This window comes from Patagioenas fasciata, chromosome 9, assembly GCF_037038585.1.
Source record: "Patagioenas fasciata isolate bPatFas1 chromosome 9, bPatFas1.hap1, whole genome shotgun sequence".
In the NCBI taxonomy this organism is placed as follows: domain Eukaryota; kingdom Metazoa; phylum Chordata; class Aves; order Columbiformes; family Columbidae; genus Patagioenas; species Patagioenas fasciata.
Window position 1 is genome coordinate 4,765,012 of NC_092528.1, and position 20,859 is coordinate 4,785,870.

General features: G+C 45.0%; 1 protein-coding gene and 1 pseudogene across 1 annotated transcript; one reads left to right on the forward strand and one right to left on the reverse strand.

The window, feature by feature from the left end:
• Positions 1–9,230: 9,230 nt before the first annotated feature.
• Positions 9,231–9,349, reverse strand: LOC136105514 (5S ribosomal RNA; annotated as a pseudogene).
• A 3,686-nt stretch (positions 9,350–13,035) lies between these two features.
• Positions 13,036–18,701, forward strand: LOC136104882 (uncharacterized protein C12orf50 homolog). Its single transcript, XM_065844153.1, has 7 exons — positions 13,036–13,108; positions 14,573–14,767; positions 15,739–15,816; positions 16,046–16,159; positions 16,660–16,776; positions 16,981–17,184; positions 18,598–18,701. The coding sequence occupies exons 1-7, from the start codon at positions 13,036–13,038 to the stop codon at positions 18,699–18,701; spliced, it is 885 nt and encodes a 294-aa protein (XP_065700225.1).
• The last annotated feature ends 2,158 nt before the right edge of the window (positions 18,702–20,859 follow it).

Here is a 20,859-nt window from a genome sequence, read left to right on the forward strand (position 1 = left end):
TTTGCTTGTCCCTTTTTGACTTGCTCTAAACCTCCTATTAAACCTGCACCGTGAGTTACCATAGGAGGAACCTTTTCTCCCTTGGGTGACCTAAGGTAGTTCATAACATATATAGCTTTTTGTAAGTGCTCTTGAGGTGCTAGGCCTACCTCCCCCTTTTTTTGTTTTTGCAACAGCTGTTTTAAGGTGTGATGTGTACATTCCACAATAGTTTGCCCTGTTGGTTGATGCGATATCCCTGTCGTATGAGTAACGCCCCATAAGGATAAAAATTGAGTGGTGGCCCGAGCAATATAGCCAGGACCATTATCTGTTTTAATTTCTTTTGGAATACCAAGAGCCGCAAAAGCTGCCCTTAAATGTTTTTGAACATATTTGCTAGAATCTCCTGCCTGAGCAGTAGCCCATATAACATGAGAAAAGGCATCAATCGAAACGTGAACATACTTGAGACGTCCAAATTCTGCAAAGCGTGTGACATCCATTTGCCAAACCCCTAAAGGTCCAAGACCTCGTGAGTTAACACCTCCTGAAATCCCACCAGAGCAATTTTGACAATCAGCACAGGACAAAACAATGTTTCGTGCATCAATCTCAGGAATATGAAACTGCTTCTGTAAAACGCTAGCCGACTGATGGAAAAAATCATGTGAGCGATGAGCTTGAGCAAACCTGTGTATAGAAGGACCCATCCAAACAGGTGCAACTAATCTATCTGCGCGCTGATTACCTTCAGCTAAGCTACTAGCAATGCCTGTATGACTTCTGATATGAGTGATAAAGTAACGATGTGTTCGCTGATTCAGTAAATCCCATAAAATTTTAAATAATCTGTACTGTAGTAAAGTGTCAACATTCTTCAAAACTGCTCTTTCTAATCGCAGTACAACCCCCACAACATAAAGTGAATCACGTACTACATTTGCAGGTTGTTTGTCCCACATCTTAAAGACTTAAATTACTGCTCGTAGTTCTATGAGTTGAACTGAACCCTCTAGATCAGTTAGCACAAAATCCTTCCATTCTCCCTCTTCCTGCCATGTTATTGCAGCTTTTTGTGAACGACCTCCTGCATTTGTAAAAACAGTGACACCTCTTACTGGATTCAGAGATAGAAGAGGCATTTGTTCTATTTGAAATGTTGGCAACCACCCCATAAGCTTATGTGGAGGATAATGCACTCTAATTGGTCCTGAGTAATCTAACATTGCAGACTGTAGATCTATAGAATTCTGTAACGCCTATTGCAAATATTCGGCTGACCAAGGTATGACTACATAATCTGGTTCTTTCCCACTTATTTCTACTATACGAGATCGACCTTCTATTATCAATTGTGCAAATGTTTCTATTCTGGTAACTACTGATCGTTTGGGTTGAATTGAAAGAAACAATCACTCCAAAATTCCGAGTGGATCAGATTCTTTTGCCCACTGCATAATCAAAGCAAAAGGATGTGCAGAGTTATTAATAATCATTAATCCTAATTCTTGTTCTGGATCCCATCTGTATGTATAATGATTGGAAATTTTTTGCATAATGTTAACTAATGCTTGTTGTACTTCAGCATTTGCTGAATGTGGAGCATCAACCCCACCTCCTCCCTGTAGTAATTTAGCAATTGGCAGTAAATCATCATTTGTAAAACCACAACAGGTACGAATCCAATTCAAATCACCCATCATTTTCTGAACATCATTTAAAGTCAGAATGTTAGTCCTGATAGTCAATTTTTGCGGATGAACTGTAGCCTTAGTAATTTCCCAACCTAAATATTTCTAAGGCTGTGTTTGTTGAATTTTTTCTGGTGCAATTTTTAAACCTCTGGTTCCTAACTCTTTTTCTAGTTCTGTAACTATCAATTCAATTTGAAGTGATTTTCCAGTAATCAAAATATCATCCATGTAATGATATATGATCAATTCTCTGTGTTTGTCACGTAGAGGTGCCAATGCCCAAGCAACATATAACTGACACATAGCAGGTGAATTTTTCATGCCCTGGGGTAAAACAACCCAATGATATCTTTTCATAGGCTCTTGCTTATTAACTGATGGAACCGAGAAAGCAAATTTTTCATAATCATCCTCATGTAACGGAATGGTAAAAAAACCAGTCTTACAGGTCTATTGCTAACACATCCCATTCTTGTGGAATCATGTTAGGAGATGGTAAGCCAGGCTGTAGTGTTCCCATATTTTCCATTACTTCATTAACTTTTCTGAGGTCCTGCAAAAGATGCCATTTTCCACTCTTTTTTGGAACTGTAAAAATTGGAGTGGTCCATGGACTCGTGGAAGGTTGAATATGTCCTAACTGTAACTGTTCTGAAATGTAAGTCATTAATTCAGGCGATCTTTTCATTTGATAGCGGCCACTGATCAACCCACACTGTAGTCTCTGTTTTCCATTTTAATTTTAGGATGGTCGCCCTTCAGTGACCGCTGTCAAAATTTTTTTGTCCCAGTTGTAATTATTGCTCCTAACTGGCTAACAACATCCCTTCCTAATAAACAAATAGGAAGTGACATGACGTAAGGTCGTACAGTGCAGCGGCTGCCATCCTCTAACATCACCTGAACAGGCTTAGCACTCACTTTTGTAGCTTGCACACCACCCACACCCATAACTGGTAAGCTTGGAGTGCCTAATTCCCAATTAGAAGGCCATTGTTCTAGGCTGACAATAGCAACATCTGCACCAGTGTCTATAAGCATTGACAGACAAAGTTTTCCTCCATCAGGATGTGACAATGTCACTTGTTGTGTAGGTTTTTTCTTCTGAATTTCCAATGCCAAATAGAGTTCAGGAGGTCCAGTAGAACCAAAACCTCCCTTACCACGTTCCTTGTGTTGAACTTTTGGAATTGCTGAATAAAAAGAAATTAACTGTCCAATTTTTGACCCTTTTGGAATATGAACTGGAGGAAAAAGTGTCCATACCATAATAGAAATCACTCCCGTAAAATCAGCATCTATGATTCCTGGTAAAACAAAAACTCCTTTTCTAGATGTAGAAGATCTCCCCAGCAGTAGCGCACTTAACCCTCGACCCAAAGGTCCGTGCATTTCAGTAGGAATGCAGCAAACCTGTGAATCCACCAGAGTTGTCTCTACTGCCATTGAAACATCCACTCCTGCACTCCCTGAGGTGGCGGTGGCGATGCTGTCCAAACAGCCTGCCTGTGAGGGTTGCTGTTTTGTGTCATCGCGCTGCCCCTCCCCGCACTCAGTGACCCGTTTAAAGGTCTACCATCTTTAGTAAATCTTGATCTACAATCCACAGCCCTGTGTCCAAACTTTTGACAAGTACAGACACCAGTGTTAGCACTACTTGATTCCTTTATCAGTTGTTTCAGCTTACTTGCTTTACACTGCACTTTTATGTGACCTGATTTTCCACAATTATAACACAAAGGTCCTGATTCCTGTTTACCTTTTTGAATTAATGGCTTTATGGCTGCTGCAAAAGCATTAGCCATATAACCAGCGTGCTCTTCTGGTGTACCCACCCTTGAACATGCCTCTAGCATATCAACTAAAGTCGAATTCTTTGGCATCGCCTGTAAAATACGCTTACAAGCAGGATTAGCATTGTCCACTGCTAAAGTCATAAGCAGTGATTCACAAATCGGACCAGTTAACTGTGGCCTTTCTAATACTTCATATAAACGCTCTCAAAATGCCATGTAGGACTCATTTTGACCCTGTTTAACAGTAGTATATGGAGGTATAACTTTTCCATCTTCAGGCAGTGTTTTTATGCTTCTCTAGCTAAGTTCATTGACTGATGTAATATTGGTGCAAGCAATCTAGCTTGTCTTTGTACATCAGCAAATTCTCCCTGACCTAAGAGCATATCTATTGTCGCTATTTTTAATGGATCTCCATCCCCCCTTTCTAGATTTTGCATTACTGCTTGCTGTACCAAATCATACAAATGCGTTCGCCACAGAAACTGCTGAAGTGGTGTTAGTATCATTTGCATCAACGTACACGAATCTGAAGGAGTCATAAGATTAGTAGTAAAAATATTATCAATAAATGCTGGAGTATAAGGTGACTGTAACCCATGTTCTTTTACTGATTTCCTAGCCTCCTTAATTATTTCCCAAGGAAAAGAAACCCAATAATTAGGTTTCTGTTTTCCATCATTCCCCGTATCCCCCAATATCACTGGATACATGAACGGTAAAACTTCCCCTTCAAGCAATGCATTTTTTATAACACCCTGCCACCTCATGGTAGGATTACCACCCACAGCACCCTCCGCAGTTCCCGTAGCTCCCGTACCTCCCACCACCCCCCCAGAATGTTTATCAGAAATGTTCTGTTCCAGTCTATGTATTATCATGTCTTCTCTGTTCAGCTGATCTTCTAAATAGGCTTGTTGAATCTGTTGTTGTTTCTCCAAACCTTCCAGTTTCTGAATAGGCTCTTGGGCCCATTTGGGCTTATCAGGAAACCCAGGATGAATCAGAGGTTCAAGAGTAGGCGGTGTAGACGACGGCAAAGGAGGATAAAACAGTTTCTTCTTCGTCGAGTCGGTTGGTGCATTTTCATGAATTTCCATGTCCTCACTATGCTGGCTCTGTTTTTTCAATGATTCTTCTTCCAGGGGAGGTGCAGACAGTTCCTCTACCAGCACTTCCTCTGGGAGTGAACACTGTGTTGGATCACGAGCAAAAACTTGCAACTTAATCGGCATTTGAGCTGGAAATGCCTGTTTTGAGTCACTAAGGCTCATAACAGTCTTGTCTTCTTTTATAGGACTTAATGCAGCAAATGCGTCTTGTATAACAGTTTTTTCATCTTTTAACTGTTTCAGTGTGGTAATTGTCAGTTGCCAGGTGGTTACAAGGCCAAGAATATCTTCTTCTCCATGACTAACCGCCTCTCACAAAACAGTTCCCACTTTTTCCCAAGTCTCTATCTGAAAAGCTCCTGACGAATTGGCAGAAAATCCATTGTCCCTACGCCAAATTAATAGTCTTTTGAGGTTACTCTCCTCATATTTCACCCCTCTTCTAGAGAGGATATGCAAGAGGAGACCCAGTATTGCTTCTTCTTCTTCAGATATATTCTGCCCCATCTCCTCTCGCCCCCGACTGCTCACCTATTCGGGTGTCAGTTGCAACGATATCGGATCCTCTGTTCCTCCTCCGTTGCTTCTGCAGCGATCAATCAGGAGTCACGCAGCCTGCAGACTGCGTCCCGGTCACGGCCCAGCTGCGCCGACTCCAGCTAGGGCTCGTTCCTCTCAGCAGTCAGCCCCTCGCCATAAATTCTCCTTTTGGATCACGTCGGGGTCACCACTTGCGAGGGCGAAGAATCATGGACTCCACACAATCCAATGTGAATTTAAGCGAAGCCGTTTATTACCTGTTATAACTCTCCCTAAATATCTTTTAACCTGTCCATGCGCTGTCCACGCATCAGAAGGCTGTTTGTAATTGGTCAATAGCTACTGTTCACGCGCCACAAACTAATAGGTGATTGGATTATACAATTTTGCACAAACTCCAATATTAAACAAAATGTATCTATATTATAACTGACTTGCTGACGCTTTTCTTCACTAGACAGTCTTTCTTTTGTTTTACCCAAGGTTGTACAGAGTCAGGTAAGACACGTAGGCTGCTCAACTCTTGCTGTCTTGCTCACTTGCTGGATACATAGGCCTCAGAGGCCTGTTCAGTTCAATTCCATACAATGTCCATTAACTTCAAGAAAATCACTCAAATCTCCCACACCCGGGTGCCACACGCCCGGCTGGGGCAGGGATGCCCGGGCCCCGGGCCGTGGGGAACTCGCTGTGTCGGTTTTGCCCCCGTCAGCACAGGGGGCTCTGGGTGGTTCCCGAGCTCTGCACCTCGGGATAAACCTTGGAAGCGGTGCTGGGCTGACCCTGGCTGGACAGCAGGTGCCCACCAAAGCTGCTCTGTCACTGCCCCTCAGCTGGGCAGGAGAGAGAAGAGAAACAAAGCACCCACGGGTCGAGATAAGGACAGGGAGACATCACTCACCCATTACTGTCACAGGCAAAACAGACTCCACTAGTGGGACTTAATTCATTACCAATCAAATCTGAGTGGAGTAATGAGAAATAAGACCTAAATCTTAAACCACCTTCCCAACACCCCTCCATCCAAAGAGCTACAGTGAGGAAAATGTTGGACAGAAGGGTTTTGCTTAAAAAATGGTCAATATGGTTTGTCTTTGCATTATCAAAGGTTTGTTCCTCAGGCCACAGCTCCTTCAGCAAGGGGCTGGGTATTATTTAAGCCCAGACAAATGGCTATGTTCCATTTTTCATTAAAGAAACACTGGGATGGGAGAGTCTGAAGAAGCCCAATTTTCTGTAATTCACACTGAAGCAATGGAGATGAAGGAAGATGTCCAAGCTGGACGTGTCTCCTGGCACCATGATGGTGACATCAGGAGCTGGAGGAGCAGTTGGAACTTTCGAAACATAACATTCTATACTGGCCGCAACCGCCTCTGCTGAGTTGGCCGGCTGCAGGAGGCACCAGCTGCTTCGTGCTGGTGCCTTCTGCTGGCATTTGGAGCCACAAAAATGAGCCAAGCTGGGAAAAACTGCCACTTCCAGTGCTCCCCAAATGCACAGGTAAATGCTGTAGATCTTAGAGCGCTTTGGATGCTTGATTTCTTGATACAGCCGTGTTGACAGGGAGGTCTGTTAGGTAAACGTAGAAGCTGAAATGTCTCTCTGGGTCATGGCCACATCTGTAGATGAAATATCGGGTTTTTGGAAGTGGTGAGAAGAGGTAATGATCATCTGAACCATGGGAATTTCTCATGTGAACTGCGCTCGGGTACTCAGGGAACACATCAAAGTCATGGGTGACGATCACTCATCTTTCGTATTGAATCAGGATTATACTGATTTTGAATACGTAGGCCACGTTTATAATTTCTGCTTTTAGTTCCTTCCTGAAGTACTGCAAAATAAGTTATTGAGAAGAAAGTCCTGCAACGTGTGTTTGCCCTGGATTTAAATTCCACCTGTTGAAAATCCAGGGTTGGGTGTTGGGCTCTCCCTTACCGCATCCGTTTCGACAATGGGGGTTTTGGCATTAATACCCGGGAGCTCGGCTTTGGCTCCAGACCCCAGTGTGTCCCAGGGGATGGCCCAGTTGTACTGACTGCAGCCCAAACGTGGCGCAGTTTGGAGATGCTGCTTTTAGACCCAGCTGTTAATGTCTGAATCTGGGTGAAATTTACCTTCTCATGGAAGCCGCCCCTGTAGCCCTCTTGTACCTTTTTCCACTGAGGAGGGAGGTTGGTGGGGAGCAATTGTTTTCATCTGCGTCACTTGCCTTCCTCGGGTTTTATTTCTCTATTTGCCTTTTCATTACAATTTATAATTATTCTAATTGTTTAATTTCACTTATTAAACTGATTTTAATCTCAACACATGAGTTTTCTCATGTTTATTCTGATTCTCCCCCCATTTCCTCGGCCCATAGACCACCCCTGTGAAATGTCACAACAGCCGTTGAGCTCATGGAGTCCGTGGCTTTGGGCTCCGTCTGCTCCGTGGCCACTCCGGACAGCACCGGTGTCTGTTCCGTGGGGTCATGGGCACCAAACCCAGCTCGGGTGGGAACCAGGAGGGTTCCATCGTGTTCAGGGCCCAAATTTGGGGTAATTTCTTCCCCAAAGGGCTGTGGGGCATTGGAACAGGCTGCCCAGGGCAGTGCTGGAGTTGCCATCCCTGGAGGGGTGAACAGAGGAGCTTCTTGGGGACATTTTAGTGCTGGGGTTGGGTTAACGGTTGCACTTGATGACCTTGATGGTCTTTTCCAACTAAATCGATTCTACAGTCTGACAATTCGATGGTCGCTGGCACAACCGCCGTGGCTGCCCTGCTGACGGAGCGCTCTGCCCTGCAGCACCAGCATGGCCATGTGGGGGGTGATATTGTCCATGCCCCAGACCCTGGAGAAGATCGTAAACCTTTTACTCAGCAAACTGCAAACCAAACCGTTGTACAAGCTGATCCGCTTGGCCGCCGACCGAGCCTGCACCCACTCCTTGGACGTGAGTTACCAAAAACCCACCTGGGTTGATCACCTTTGGGGAGATCTCTCCACCATTATCTCACTGCTGCTTTTGTTTCAGTCAATGGGGCGCCATGAGTTTTGGTCAGAGGATTCTGAGGATGAGGACAGTGTCAGGAGTTACTGTAAGGGGCACCCGAACATGGCTTGTCTGTTGCTCAACAGCCTCATCATGTTGTCAGAAAGACCTGACATGGTGAGCAGAGACTCCCACAGAGACTCCTGTGCCACGAAGCTGATGCTCAGCGACCAGCATTTTTTATGGCCATGGCGCTCTTTGCCCATTTCACCAAGAAAAAGCACCAAATTTTCTTCCTACAGACAAGAAAACTGCAGGTCCTCGTGCCGTGCCTCACCGGGGTACTCAACCACAGCAACATAGAATAGACATCAGGAAGAAGGCCCTGGTCTTCTTTCAAAACATGGTGGGCCACCTGAACACAAGGAACACCTCCATAGTTGTGTGGGTAGCGAGGAAGCTCCGGCCCCTCTTTGACGATGTAAGGCTGATGGAATCCGCAGACGGGGTGATGCTGCGAGCACTCAGAATCACAGAGTGTCAGGAGTTGGAAGGGACCTGGAAGGCTCATCCAGTGCAGTTCCCCCACCGGAGCAGGAACACCCAGCTGAGGTTCCACAGGAAGGTGTCCAGGCGGGTTTGAATGCCTGCAGAGAAGGAAACTCCACAACCTCCCTGGGCAGCCTGGTCCAGGCTCTGACACCCTCACCAGGAACAAGTTTTTTCTCATATTTAAGGGGAACCTCCTGTTTGCACCCATTGCCCCTTGTCCTGTCATTGGTTGTCACTGATTACTCCATCCTTCTGACACTCCCCCTTTCGATATCGATCCCCATGAATGAGTCATCCCTCAGTCTCCTCTTCTCCAGCTCCAGAGCCCCAGCTCTTTATTCCTTTCCTCACACGGGAGATGCTCCACTCCCTTCAGCATCTTCATGACTGTGCTGGACTCTCTCCAGCAGTTCCCTGTCCTTGAACTGAGGGGCCCAGAACTGGACACAATTCCAGATGTGGCCTCACCAGGGCAGAGTAGAGCGGCAGAAGAACCTCTCTGACCTACTGACCACCTCTCTCCTAATCCCCCCAGGTACCACTGGCTTCCTGCCCACAAGTACCCAGTGCTGGCTCAGCCCACAGTACCCGCTATTCCCAGGTGGTCACCCATCCAGGCACTAACCGGGCCCAACCCTGCTTAGCTTCTGAGATCAGATGAGATCGGACATTCTCAGGGTGCTATGACTGTATATATTTTATATTTTATATGTTATATTTTATATGTTATATTTTATATTATTTTATATTTTATATTTTATATATATGTATGTTCCCCAAGGATAGTGTTTGAACTAAGCCCTTTTTTCATTATCATCCTGCTGTCCCCAGGACCCCCAGGTCCCTTTCCCCTTTGCAGGATCCCTTTGCTGGGACAACTCCCCTGCTTCGAAACCTGACCCCTGGAGCTGTAATTTTTTTTGAAATCTGACCTTTCAAACGTTTATTGCCAGGACTCCAGGCAGCTGCGAGAGCTCTCCATCCGTTTCTTCACCGAGCTGCTGGGCTCCGTGCCGTGGTACGGCCAGTGGAGGATGAGGAGATACGCGCACCGGGTGCTGCTCCCAGTGTTCCTGCGGATGAGCGACTCAGCAGACGCCATGGCCAAGGTGTGGCTTTGCGTGGACGCCGAGAAAGGTGTTGCGAGATGGTGTTTGTAGTCTCAAGCCCTGGCCTCAAAGGCCGTGGCCAAGAGAACCCCAGGTGTGCCAAAAGGATCCCCAGATGTACAAAACAAGAGCCCCAGATGTGCCCAAGAGAGGCCCAGAAATGCCAAAAAAAGGACCCGATAAGCCAAACAGAAATCCCCAGATGTGTAAAAAGGGCCCCAGATGTGCCCCCAAGAGGATCCGATGTTTCAAGAAGAGTTATAGCTGTGCCCCTAAGAGCCCCAGATGTGCCTGAAAGAGCCCCAGATGTGCCATAGAAAGCTCCAGATGTGCTAGAAGAGCCCCAAATATGCCAAAAAAATCCCCAGATATACCCAAGAGAGACATAGATGTGCCAAAGAGAGGCCCAGATATGCCCCTAAAAACCCAGATATTCCCAAGAAAGCCTGACATGTGCCCCAAAACACCACAGATATGCCCCTAAAAGACCAAGATATGCCCAAGAGAGGCACAGGTGTGTCCAAAGGAGCCCCAGATACGCCCTAGACAGCCCCAAATGTGCTCAAAAAGCCCCCGATATTCAGTCCGAGCCACGTCCCCTTCCCCAGCCCCTGGTGACATCTTCCATATTTATGTTGTTTTCAGGCCGCTTGGGACACTGTCCTGGCCATAGTGGAGCTGCTCGGGTGGGAATGGCTCAAGCAACTGGTGCAGACGCAGCAAATGTGGAGGACTGGAGAGCGCTTGGTGAGGACCAGCCCTGGGCTGAGCTCAGGGATCCAAATGGTGGCCCCGGAATCACCTCAGGGCTCAAAATGGCCCCAGAATCACCTCAGGGTTCAAAATGGTACCAGAACAACCTCAGGGCCCAAAATGGTGCCAGAATAACCCCAGGGCCCAAAATGGCACCAAAATCACTGTGAAACACAAAATGGAAGCCCCAGGGGCACGAGAATCACCTCAGGGATCAAAATGTGGCCCCAGGTGTTATGATCACCTCACACCAAGAAAATCCTTGAGGACCTGGAGTGAGTTGAGAGGAGGGAACGGAGCTGGGAAAGAGGCTGGAGAAGGAGGTTGAGGTTGGAAATTTGGAGTAATTTCTTCCCCAAAGGGCTGTGGGGCATTGGAACAGGCTGCCCAGGGCAGTGCTGGAGTTGCCATCCCTAGAGGGGTGAACAGACGAGGTTCTTGGGGACGTTTTAGTCTTGGGGTTGGGTTAATGGACTCAATGACCCTGGGCCCGCCCGCTCCCAACGCCGGACCAGCGCCGGGCGGAACTGCGGCTGCACCGCCCCGCGCTGCGCCACGGGAAATGGAGAACGGGACCGCCCGCCCGCCAGGAGCCCCGCGACGCACCCGAGCGCTGGGGAGGGCGGGACAGGGCGGGGCAGGGCGGGCGCGGTGGCCTCGGGGCACCTCCCCAGCAGCCGCCAGTGAGGCGGGGGCCTCCCCTCCCGGAGGCGCCCAGCGCGGCCGCGGGCCTGGGGCAGCTCCCGGGCTCCAGGCGCCGTTCTCTCTCCAGAGCGGCTCCGCTGTGTTTTCGGCTCCGGGCTGAGGCAGCGCGCCCTGGCGGTGCCGTCGGTGCCGTTGGCCCGGCAGCCGTTCCTCGGGCGGTTTTCTGCTTGCCCGGTGCCGCACGCCCGTCAGCACAGGGATGCCCGGGCCCCGGGCCGTGGGGAACTCGCTGTGTCGGTTTTGCCCCCGTCAGCACAGGGGGCTCCGGGTGGTTCCCGGGCTCTGCGCCTCGGGATAAACCTTGGAAGCGGTGCTGGGCTGACCCTGGCTGGACAGCAGGTGCCCACCAAAGCTGCTCTGTCACTGCCCCTCAGCTGGGCAGGAGAGAGAAGAGAAACAAAGCACTCACGGGTCGAGATAAGGAGAGGGAGACGTCACTCACCCATTACTGTCACAGGCAAAACAGACTCCACTAGTGGGAATTAATTCAGTACCAATCAAATCTGAGTGGAGTAATGAGAAATAAGACCTAAATCTTAAACCACCTTCCCAACACCCCTCCATCCAAAGAGCTACAGTAAGAAAAATGTTGGGCAGAAGGGTTTTGCTTAAAAAATGGTCAATACGGTTTGTCTTTGCATTACCAAAGGTTTGTTCCTCAGGCCACAGCTCCTTCAGCAAGGGGCTGGGTATTATTTAAGCCCCGACAAATGGCTTTGTTCCATTTTTCGTTAAAGAAACACTGGGATGGGAGACTCCGAAATAGCCCGATTTTCTGTAATTCACACTGAAGCAATGGAGATGAAGGAAGATGTCCAAGCTGGACGTGTCTCCTGGCGCCATGATGGTGACATCAGGAGCTGGAGGAGCAGTTGGAACTTTCGAAACGTAACATTCTATACTGGCCGCAACCGTCTCTGTTGAGTTGGCCGGCTGCAGGAGGCACCAGCTGCTTCGTGCTGGTGCCTTCTGCTGACATTTGAGGCTGTGAAAATGAGCAAAGCTAGGAAAAAGTGCAATTTCCAGTGTTCCCCAAATGCACAGGTAAATGCTGTAGATCTTAGAGTGCTTTGGATGCTTGATTTCTTGATACAGCCGTGTTGACAGGGAGGTCTGTTATGTAAACGTAGAAGCTGATATGTCTCTCTGGGTCATGGCCACATCTGTAGATGAAATATCGGGTTTTTGGAAGTGGTGAGAAGAGGTAATGATCATCTGAACCATGGGAATTTCTCATGTGAGCTGCAATGACAGCAGTCTTGCAACACCAATTCCCAAACTTGTCGTTTTTCAGTTTTTGCTGGACATCTTTCTGGGTTTGATTTCCTGCTCCGTATTTCCCAAGGACCCATGTCCATTAATGGCATGAGAGTCTAGTGTAGGATTTGCACCTGTACAGCTCATCTCATTTGGGATTGACCTGATTATCCTGTTGTGCAGGAAAGGAAACTCAACCACATGTCAGTTCAGTAACTTTCTTCCCAGCATCTCATGGAAAGTCTGCAGTACAATAAGTAAACGGCTTCGCTCCTCATCTGGTAACAGTTTGACATCATGAAAGTTCAATTGACCTCATTCAGGATAACTTTAGAGTTATCTGGAGCTTATGAGAACTCTTAAGATAACTTTAAGAGTTCTAAAATACCAGAACATGGTCCCACAAAACCTTGGTGATATGGTCCCAGCAGCAGACCGTGTACTGCTCCATTTAGTCCATGTTTATTGTTCTGCTTACAATTGATGACAACTCTTTTCTCCTGCAGCAGAAGTACAGCCACATCCCGTGTTTCTGGGAAAAGCAATCCTCAGGCTGCATGAGGATCAGTTGTGCCTTCCATCACAGCAAACCTCGAAGTATAAATGGACTTTTCCTGCCACCTAACAGCAGTGAGTAAAAATATTTTCTCTACTATTTGTCCATTAGAGTAAGCACATGCACAAGAATGTCCTTGCAGTGCTTAGTAATCTCTACGAAGGTTCGAAGTGTACCATGGTAAATCAGTGGCGTAGGATCTGCTACCACAGTGAGTTCAGAGCAAAGGAAGGGATTGTATTGGTGTTTGAATAGTGTTGCCACGTGACTTTTTTAGCTGTCGTGTTATGGATCTTCGTGTTGCAGGAAAGATGATGTCACAAGTCGTGATTTAGGTTGCTAGGATCCACAGAGTAGAAATGTTGCAGAAATCATTTGCAAGGTTATGTAATATCTAAAAATCAAATTACGTTTGGAAAATAAAAAAGCACCATTTCAAGATTTTGGGTTTTGTTTTTTGGGTGTTTTTCTCATTCCTTTCTCAGAGGAGCTCTTGGCTTCCAGGAGTCCTGTTGGACAGCTGGAACCTGGAGCAGGGAAAGTGTCCAGCGCAGGGAACCAGGACAGGTGTCAGAAATCAGGCAGAAGCTGGAGTGAGAGCAGCGTGAGTCGTCACAGATGCAGGAGCAAGGGGCCTAAACTAGAGTTGTTCATGGGCCCGAGCTCCAGAGCTGGAGACAGGTGTCCTGAGAAAAGTCCAGAGAGACCTCCGGTCCGAAGCAAAGAGCCTGTGTTCCAGAAATTCTCCCAGGGAAAGGTAGCGTGTCCTGTCTGGGTGTGTTGAGCCCCCCAACCCCAGAGAAGCAAGGCAAGAACTTGGTGCTGTTTCTGTGAGTGCCCGCACTGCTTTCTTTGCAGTTCCCACATCCACAGCAGCGACCCCTGGTAGGTGGTGCTCTCCTAAACAAAACGTAGGCACATTTTGGGTGTGCTGTGAGTCAGAGAAGATGCCCTGGAGGCCCAAAGGACATGGGTAACCTCTAGAAGAGAAATGTCCAACAATCAGAATGAGAAAATAGATCCAACCCTTTTGCTTTTTACTGAAAAATGCATACATTCAAAGTCCATGTGTCCCAGAATAGCATTGCAAACATTTTAACTGCATTTGTCCTTTTTAATACTTAGAAATCCTGTTAAACCAATTTAAGGTGGACTTGGCTTACACTGTCCAGAGCTGATACTATGCTGTTCTGGGCAGTGACACAGTTAACTATCAAGTTAAACTGCTGGATCTTACATTTTCTTGCGTGAGATACAACAAATCTGATCCGCGGGCGTGTCACTAAAATAGGTTTAGTATGATACACCGCAGTGCTTTATCTGCTCTTTCAGAGGAGTTAGTACCCGCGCTTTTTCATCCTTTCTGTTGTTGCAAGGTGCTCTTTTGCCAAGCTTGGCAGAATAGTTTTCCCAAGCGTCATAATCTGCCTATTTAACGATCCCCTCAATATGATAAAGAGTTCAAAAGTGTACCTGCATGTCTGACCTGGGTTTGATATTCTAGTTCCCTTCTAACAAAATCATGTTCTTTTCTGCAGATGTGCCATTGCAAGAGGGTGGCCAAGAAAGGACTCTGCACCCAGCACATCTGCAAGCATCATTCAGAAATAAGGAGAATATTTTCCTACCAGTTCATGCTCCACTGATTATCAGCCTCAACAATGCTGAAGATGAACAGGACAATGCAGAGGATGATGACAACGAGAACAGATTATTTTTTCTTTTACAAAGAAGTAGAATAGGGTCTTTTCTACACTTCACAACTGATTTGTTATAATAACTATGACCTATTTAGAAAAGAGTTGTTGACAAGTTTTGAAAATAGTTTCCGGCTTATCCCAAAATGTTGGAAGTGGTGGTCACCAGACGTGAGGCATCATTCTAACTCCTGTGAAATGCCTACCTGTATATTTCAATACGGTTATCATCCACATACCTCTTTTGTATTAAATAAAGTTTGAAATGTGATCCACAACTCATAGGATGTGATCCGCAGTTCAGATGGCCATCAAATACTCCTCAAACTTTCTCTAAATTTGGGGACACAATTCACTAGATCAATGGAATGTCTATGCATTTATATATATATTTTGGGTTTGGTTTTGTGCTTTTTAAAAGTAGTCAAACGGTTGACTGTGTCTCACTTAGAGATGAGTGGTTCCTGGGGAAGAATGAATTGCACATTCCCAGAGAGTGGGGACGACCCCCTGTTAGTGCTTCCTGAGCCGGGGTCAGTAGAAGTGAGCCCCATGAATTCAAACCAAATCAAAGCCGGGGCTTTGCTGATCTCAGCAGCCTTAACTGAGACAGATGAGGAGCCCTCACTTCACCATCTCTGCCAGCAGATGTTCCAGGATAGGAACCATGGGCAGAGATTTTGTGACAAGCATCCCTGGTGACATGTTTAGTCAGAAGATTTCCTTTTGCTTGTCAATGAAGGATTATGTTGAACGTGAGCACTGAGGATGGTTTTGAATAGTTTTAAATCCACAAACATTAGCTTCTTCCTATGTGTTGTACCTGCCCTTCCATTGCTCTTGGAAATACCTGATACTAAGGAATCATTGTTCTGTCCAGAAGCAGAACTGACATTGACAAAAAACCCACTGTGACCAAAATGAAATTGATGATGGTACATGATTACTAGGAATTGTTGAAGGTCTTTGTACAGATACCCAGTAATCTTTAAAACCATTTCCTGCAGATGTTTCTAATTGGGTGCCTAAGACTGCTGCAGAAATGGAAGAGGAAAGAACCATAAAGGAAATATGTTATAAAACTGGTAAATATGAAATCAGTCAGTCTTTCTGAAACAGCAATGAAGACAATATACTAAGTCTTTTAATTGTTAGTTTAATTGAATTGAATTGAATTGAATTGAATTGAATTGAATTTTATTTTTATTTTATTTTATTTTATTTTATTTATTTTATTTTATTTTATTTTATTTTTCTTTATTTTATTTTATTTTACTTTTTTTTTTTTTTTTTTTTTTTTTTGGCTGTGTTTAGGAGAGTATTACAGGATCCAGTACCCTCACGCACACCGATCAGCAGAAACTGTGTCTTCACCTCAGGAAAAGGAAATATTACTCTTGGAAGCTATGGAGCGAGACTTACAGAAAGGCAAGTAATATTCATCTTCTCAGACAATATTTACCATTAATGTTTACCATTTCTTTTTCCCCACATATATATACATACATAGTGTCTCGGGCACGGTGACTACCTGTATTGATTGTGGATGCAAAGGTAGAAATGGGCTGCAAAACCTACATGCACTATCTGGAGATACACAACCATTCCATGAATTGTATCAGATAGGATTCATAGATATCATTCATGAAAAGTGAGGAGCTAAAGAACGAGCAGGGTATTTGTAGCTCGTTCTTTACTTTGGAGCCGTAGCTTTTCTTTAACCTCAGAGACCATGAGAGTTGTACATCAGTTACAGTAGACACGATCCAAACATCCAAGAGAATATAAAGAAGAATATAAGAGGAGAGGTTAAAGGAAATTGCACTAAACTAATCATAATCTCACAGAGGCGGGAGGAAGAGAATGGCAGTGCCATTCCCTGTGCTTGCACACCAGCAGGGCCCACATTCTTTCTGTTGCCTTTCCAGGGGATGGTAACGCTGCTGCACCACTGAGCAATACAAAGAAAGGAGGAGAGAGCTCAGGAAGGAGAGTTCCAGCGGAGCGTACGCCCAGCAGAAACTGGCAATCCTTTGACAATGGAGGTAATGTACTTTGGCATCAGCTTCTCATTGCTGAACACCTTATTGTAAATAAAATAACTGAATAGATTTGAATTGGGCTGTCCACAAAAAAAAATCCTTTTTTTTTTGGTCAATCTTGTTTTCAGCCTCTAGGACCTTGTAATATGTCAAATTCTGAGAAACAGCACAACATTTCTGTATCTCTGTTTGCTTTTTCACTTTTAGGAATTCATTCTTCAGATCCCAACGTAAAACCAAGTTACCAACAAAGGCGTAAAAATAAGGATGAGGAAACTGCTTCTTCTGTTCCTTATGTGAGAGCCGCTGGCAGAAAGACTGATTCTGATTCTTTGGAACCTCGCAGATCACCATATGTTTTCTACCGCACTGTAAATGTCACCCCAGAACCAAAGTTCAGTGGGTCTACAGGTGGGTTTGATTGTGATAGATTTATTATTTTCAATATTTAGTATTATTTTTTATCTTGGAAAATCATGAAGTTTGGTCTTATCCAAACTTCTGATATGTATTTTGTGTCAATTTTTTGTTATTTTTTATTATTATTCTGTTTTTTATGTTGGACAGGGGACTGAATTTGTTCTCTTTCAATTCATTCGTGGTGATATTTTAATTCATCTTTTTTCCGTCTCTCTGCTGTCCTCTTGATGGGATGGACTATGTCAGAAACTTGACAAGAGCCTACAGGTGGGATTCAAAGTCCTGTATCTTTCTTTTTTGGAAATCTGTTCCAGATGTGACCATAATTTTACATCTTTCACTTTATTTTTAACTCTCTAATCTGCCACTTCAAGTAGAAATTTAGTGGTAAATAATTTCAATAATCATAAGTGAAGAAAGTTATTCCATCTTACCAGTTTCGGTCATCTCGCTTAAGCTGAGCTGAATCTCCATCTTGAGACGCTTCCCTATCTCAAATTTTCAATAAAGGGAACCTCCTTAAGAGAGATTATCTGCGATGTTACCGTGAATGCAGTTAAGTTCAATGAATCTCAGCATCACTTCCGCATCTTGGCATTAATCCTTGTGTGTGTTTGGGTTGGGTTTGTTTGTCTCTTTGTTTTTCTTCTAATGTTTGCTGTGGCTAAATGTGGACACATTGGTATAGAGATCACAGAGAAAACATTCTTAATTTTGTCATAGCAGCCACCATTACCACTGTTGCCAATTTTCCTTTCAGCAGCACCTGAGCCATATGGTGGGAAATGCTCCAAACCAAAGCATCAGCTTGACACAAACAGAAGATTTTTGACCCAAACGGAAAACTGTGGTAATGCTTACCTGTTGTGTTTGAACTGAAAACTGTAGGATTATTTTGCAATTAATGATTTGAATTCATGTAATTAAGATGGAATTAACAGAAAACAAGAGAATTAATATTTTTAGCCAAATTTCACAGAAAACAGTCGTTGGGCAGCTTACTCTGCTGCACAGTCAGCTGCCAGCACACAAACATCCCATTGCCTTATATCGAGTGCTTGCACAAGCAGGGATAAAAGAGGAGATTGCACTATGGATTTGTTTAATTGAACAGCAATTGCTGCCTTTGGGAAGATTTTCAACACCGGAATATTGACTTTGTTCCAGTCGCAGGGTCCGTGGCGGAATCGCCTCCTTTGGGAGATCCGTGAGCTGAGGAAACACTGCAAGATTACACACGATCTATAACGTACTGGAGCAAGTCCGTGTTTAACACTGGCTTGTATTCCAGAGATGATGTATGATTCACTGGTGCTTCCATTGATACTCCAACTGATAGAGTATTTAATTCACATACCAGACTTAGAGAGAAATTAAGAAACAATGTTTATGTTTATTCGACAGACAAATGTACTTCAGGATTTTACAATGCACCACGCTGGAGGAAAAGAAATCCACGTGAAAATGCTCACTGTAAGTTTAAAACAACCATTCGGGTCACTGCTTGAGAGATATTTTTACAACTACTTCTTTTTTGCAAAAGCAACATCTCTCCCCACCTAGAAAATGTAAAGTTGGTCTCAAAGCTTTTGCTCCCAAAATCCACCAGGTTCTAAGCAATGCTGAGTCATTAAAGAACAGAGAACAGTTCCGTTTGTTTGCAGACATGTAATTTTGACTGGATGACTCACCCGTGACACCTGATGTTTTACAGTATCGCTGATATGAAAGCAAAGCTTTAGCGTCTCTGTCTCATGTCCCTTGTAGCAATGGCCAGAGCCTGGGTCTGCACTCTGTGCTGCATTGCGACGGTTCCTTCTCATCGCCCATCTCCGTGTTCCCCGCAGCTGTTACGGGGGCTTTGCTCTGCAGTCGCACGGTTTGAAATGTGGACTAGCACGGTGTCCTTAGAGTTCTTGGCCCTCTGTCTCTCACTGAAAGTTCTCCCTGGAAGGGAAAAGAGGTTCAGTTTGAAGGCTGTTGAGCGCTGCCCTTTCTTGAGTTCATCATTTCGCTGGTGCTCTGTTCTATACCAGATGGTCAGTCGCACTTTTTTCTGGATGGCCCCATCAGTGTTTGGAGAGTACGAGCTTGCTCTGGGAGATCGGTCCAGAGCGGGTGGCTCAGAAAAGTGCAACTTTGTGACTTTGTGTTTCAAAGCCCAGGTGACCCAGCGGTCAGTTCGAGTTCACCCAGGGCAGTTCCCTGTTCTGTATCAGGCCTTCTGATTCCAGTCTGAGATACAAATTCTGTTGAGGCACCGTATAGATACAAACAACCTAAAACCACCTTGTGAAATCCCTCCACCCGCTTTGCTGCTGCATTTGGGTTCTTTGTGCAAGCACCATATCTGCTTGAGAAGGTTTTAGAGGAAAAAAACTAGAGCAGCACATTTTCAAGCATGGATGAATTGTAGTAGGATGATTGGTTTTCCTGTTGCTTCTATAGAACTGTTGAAAGTCTAATTTTTAAAATGTTTCTGAAAAAGTATATAGGTTTGCTCTAATAAATCATGCACAAAACGTTATGTATATCTATTTTTACAGAGGAGCCAAGAAGCCTCGGAAGCAAATAACAAAGGAGAACGACGCGTAGACATGAGAAAGATATGAGATGAGTGTGTTAGTTTACAAGAAAATCAACTGGAAAATCTAAAGATGAAAAGGCGACAAATTCAAAAATAGGATGCAGGAAGTGCACTGTAACATTTCAGAACTGATAGAAATGGAAACTTAAAAAGTATTCTCTGTATGGTCACATATAAAGGTCTTCAATATATTCAGTGAATTTTATCTGTTTTGAAAGTTTGATAATTGAAATTATATTTACAGAGTATTTTTTAATGCACAATGAATAAAAGGAATAGATACTATCAGGTTTACTTTGGACTTTCAGAGGACTTTTACTGTCAACAGCAACACTCATGCATTCTAGAAAGAAATTGTTTTCGTGTGAAAGCCAGGTCCTTAGATGGTTCAGCTGTTTGCTGGATGTTCGAGAGCTCAGTCTGAGTTTGATCTTGAGCTTTTGCCACTTTAGCAGGGCAGCAGAACCATGTGATGAACTAAATGAACTGTGCAACAAAACTTTCAGAATTAACTGAAATATGCTTTACACACACTTTAAAGCACAAAATATTTTACTTTTACCCCAATCCATAAAAACAGCTGCAACTCCAGGCCTGGCAACTCCAGGCCTGTCAGCCTGACCTCGGTGCCTGGCAGGGCTATGGAGCAGATCATCCTGAATGCAATCACACAGCAATTTCAGGATGGACAAGGGATCAGACCCAGCCAGCGTGGGTTTAGGAGGGGCAGGTCCTGTCTGACCAACCTGATCTCCTTTTATGATCAGGTCACCCACCTGGTGGATGAGGGGAAAGCTGTAGAGGTGGTCTATCTAGACTTCAGCAAAGCCTTTGACACTGTCTCCCATAATGTACTCCAGCAAAAGCTGACAGCCCATGGTTTGGACAAGTGCACTCTCTGCTGGGTTCAGAACCGGCTGGAGGGCCGGGCCCAGAGAGTGCTGGTGAACGGGGCTGCATCCAGCTGGCGGCCACTCACTAGTGGTGTCCCCAGGGTCAGTGTTGGGTCCAGTCCTGTTGAACATCTTGATTGATGATTTAGATGAGGGGACTGAGACCGTCATCAGCAAATTTGCCAA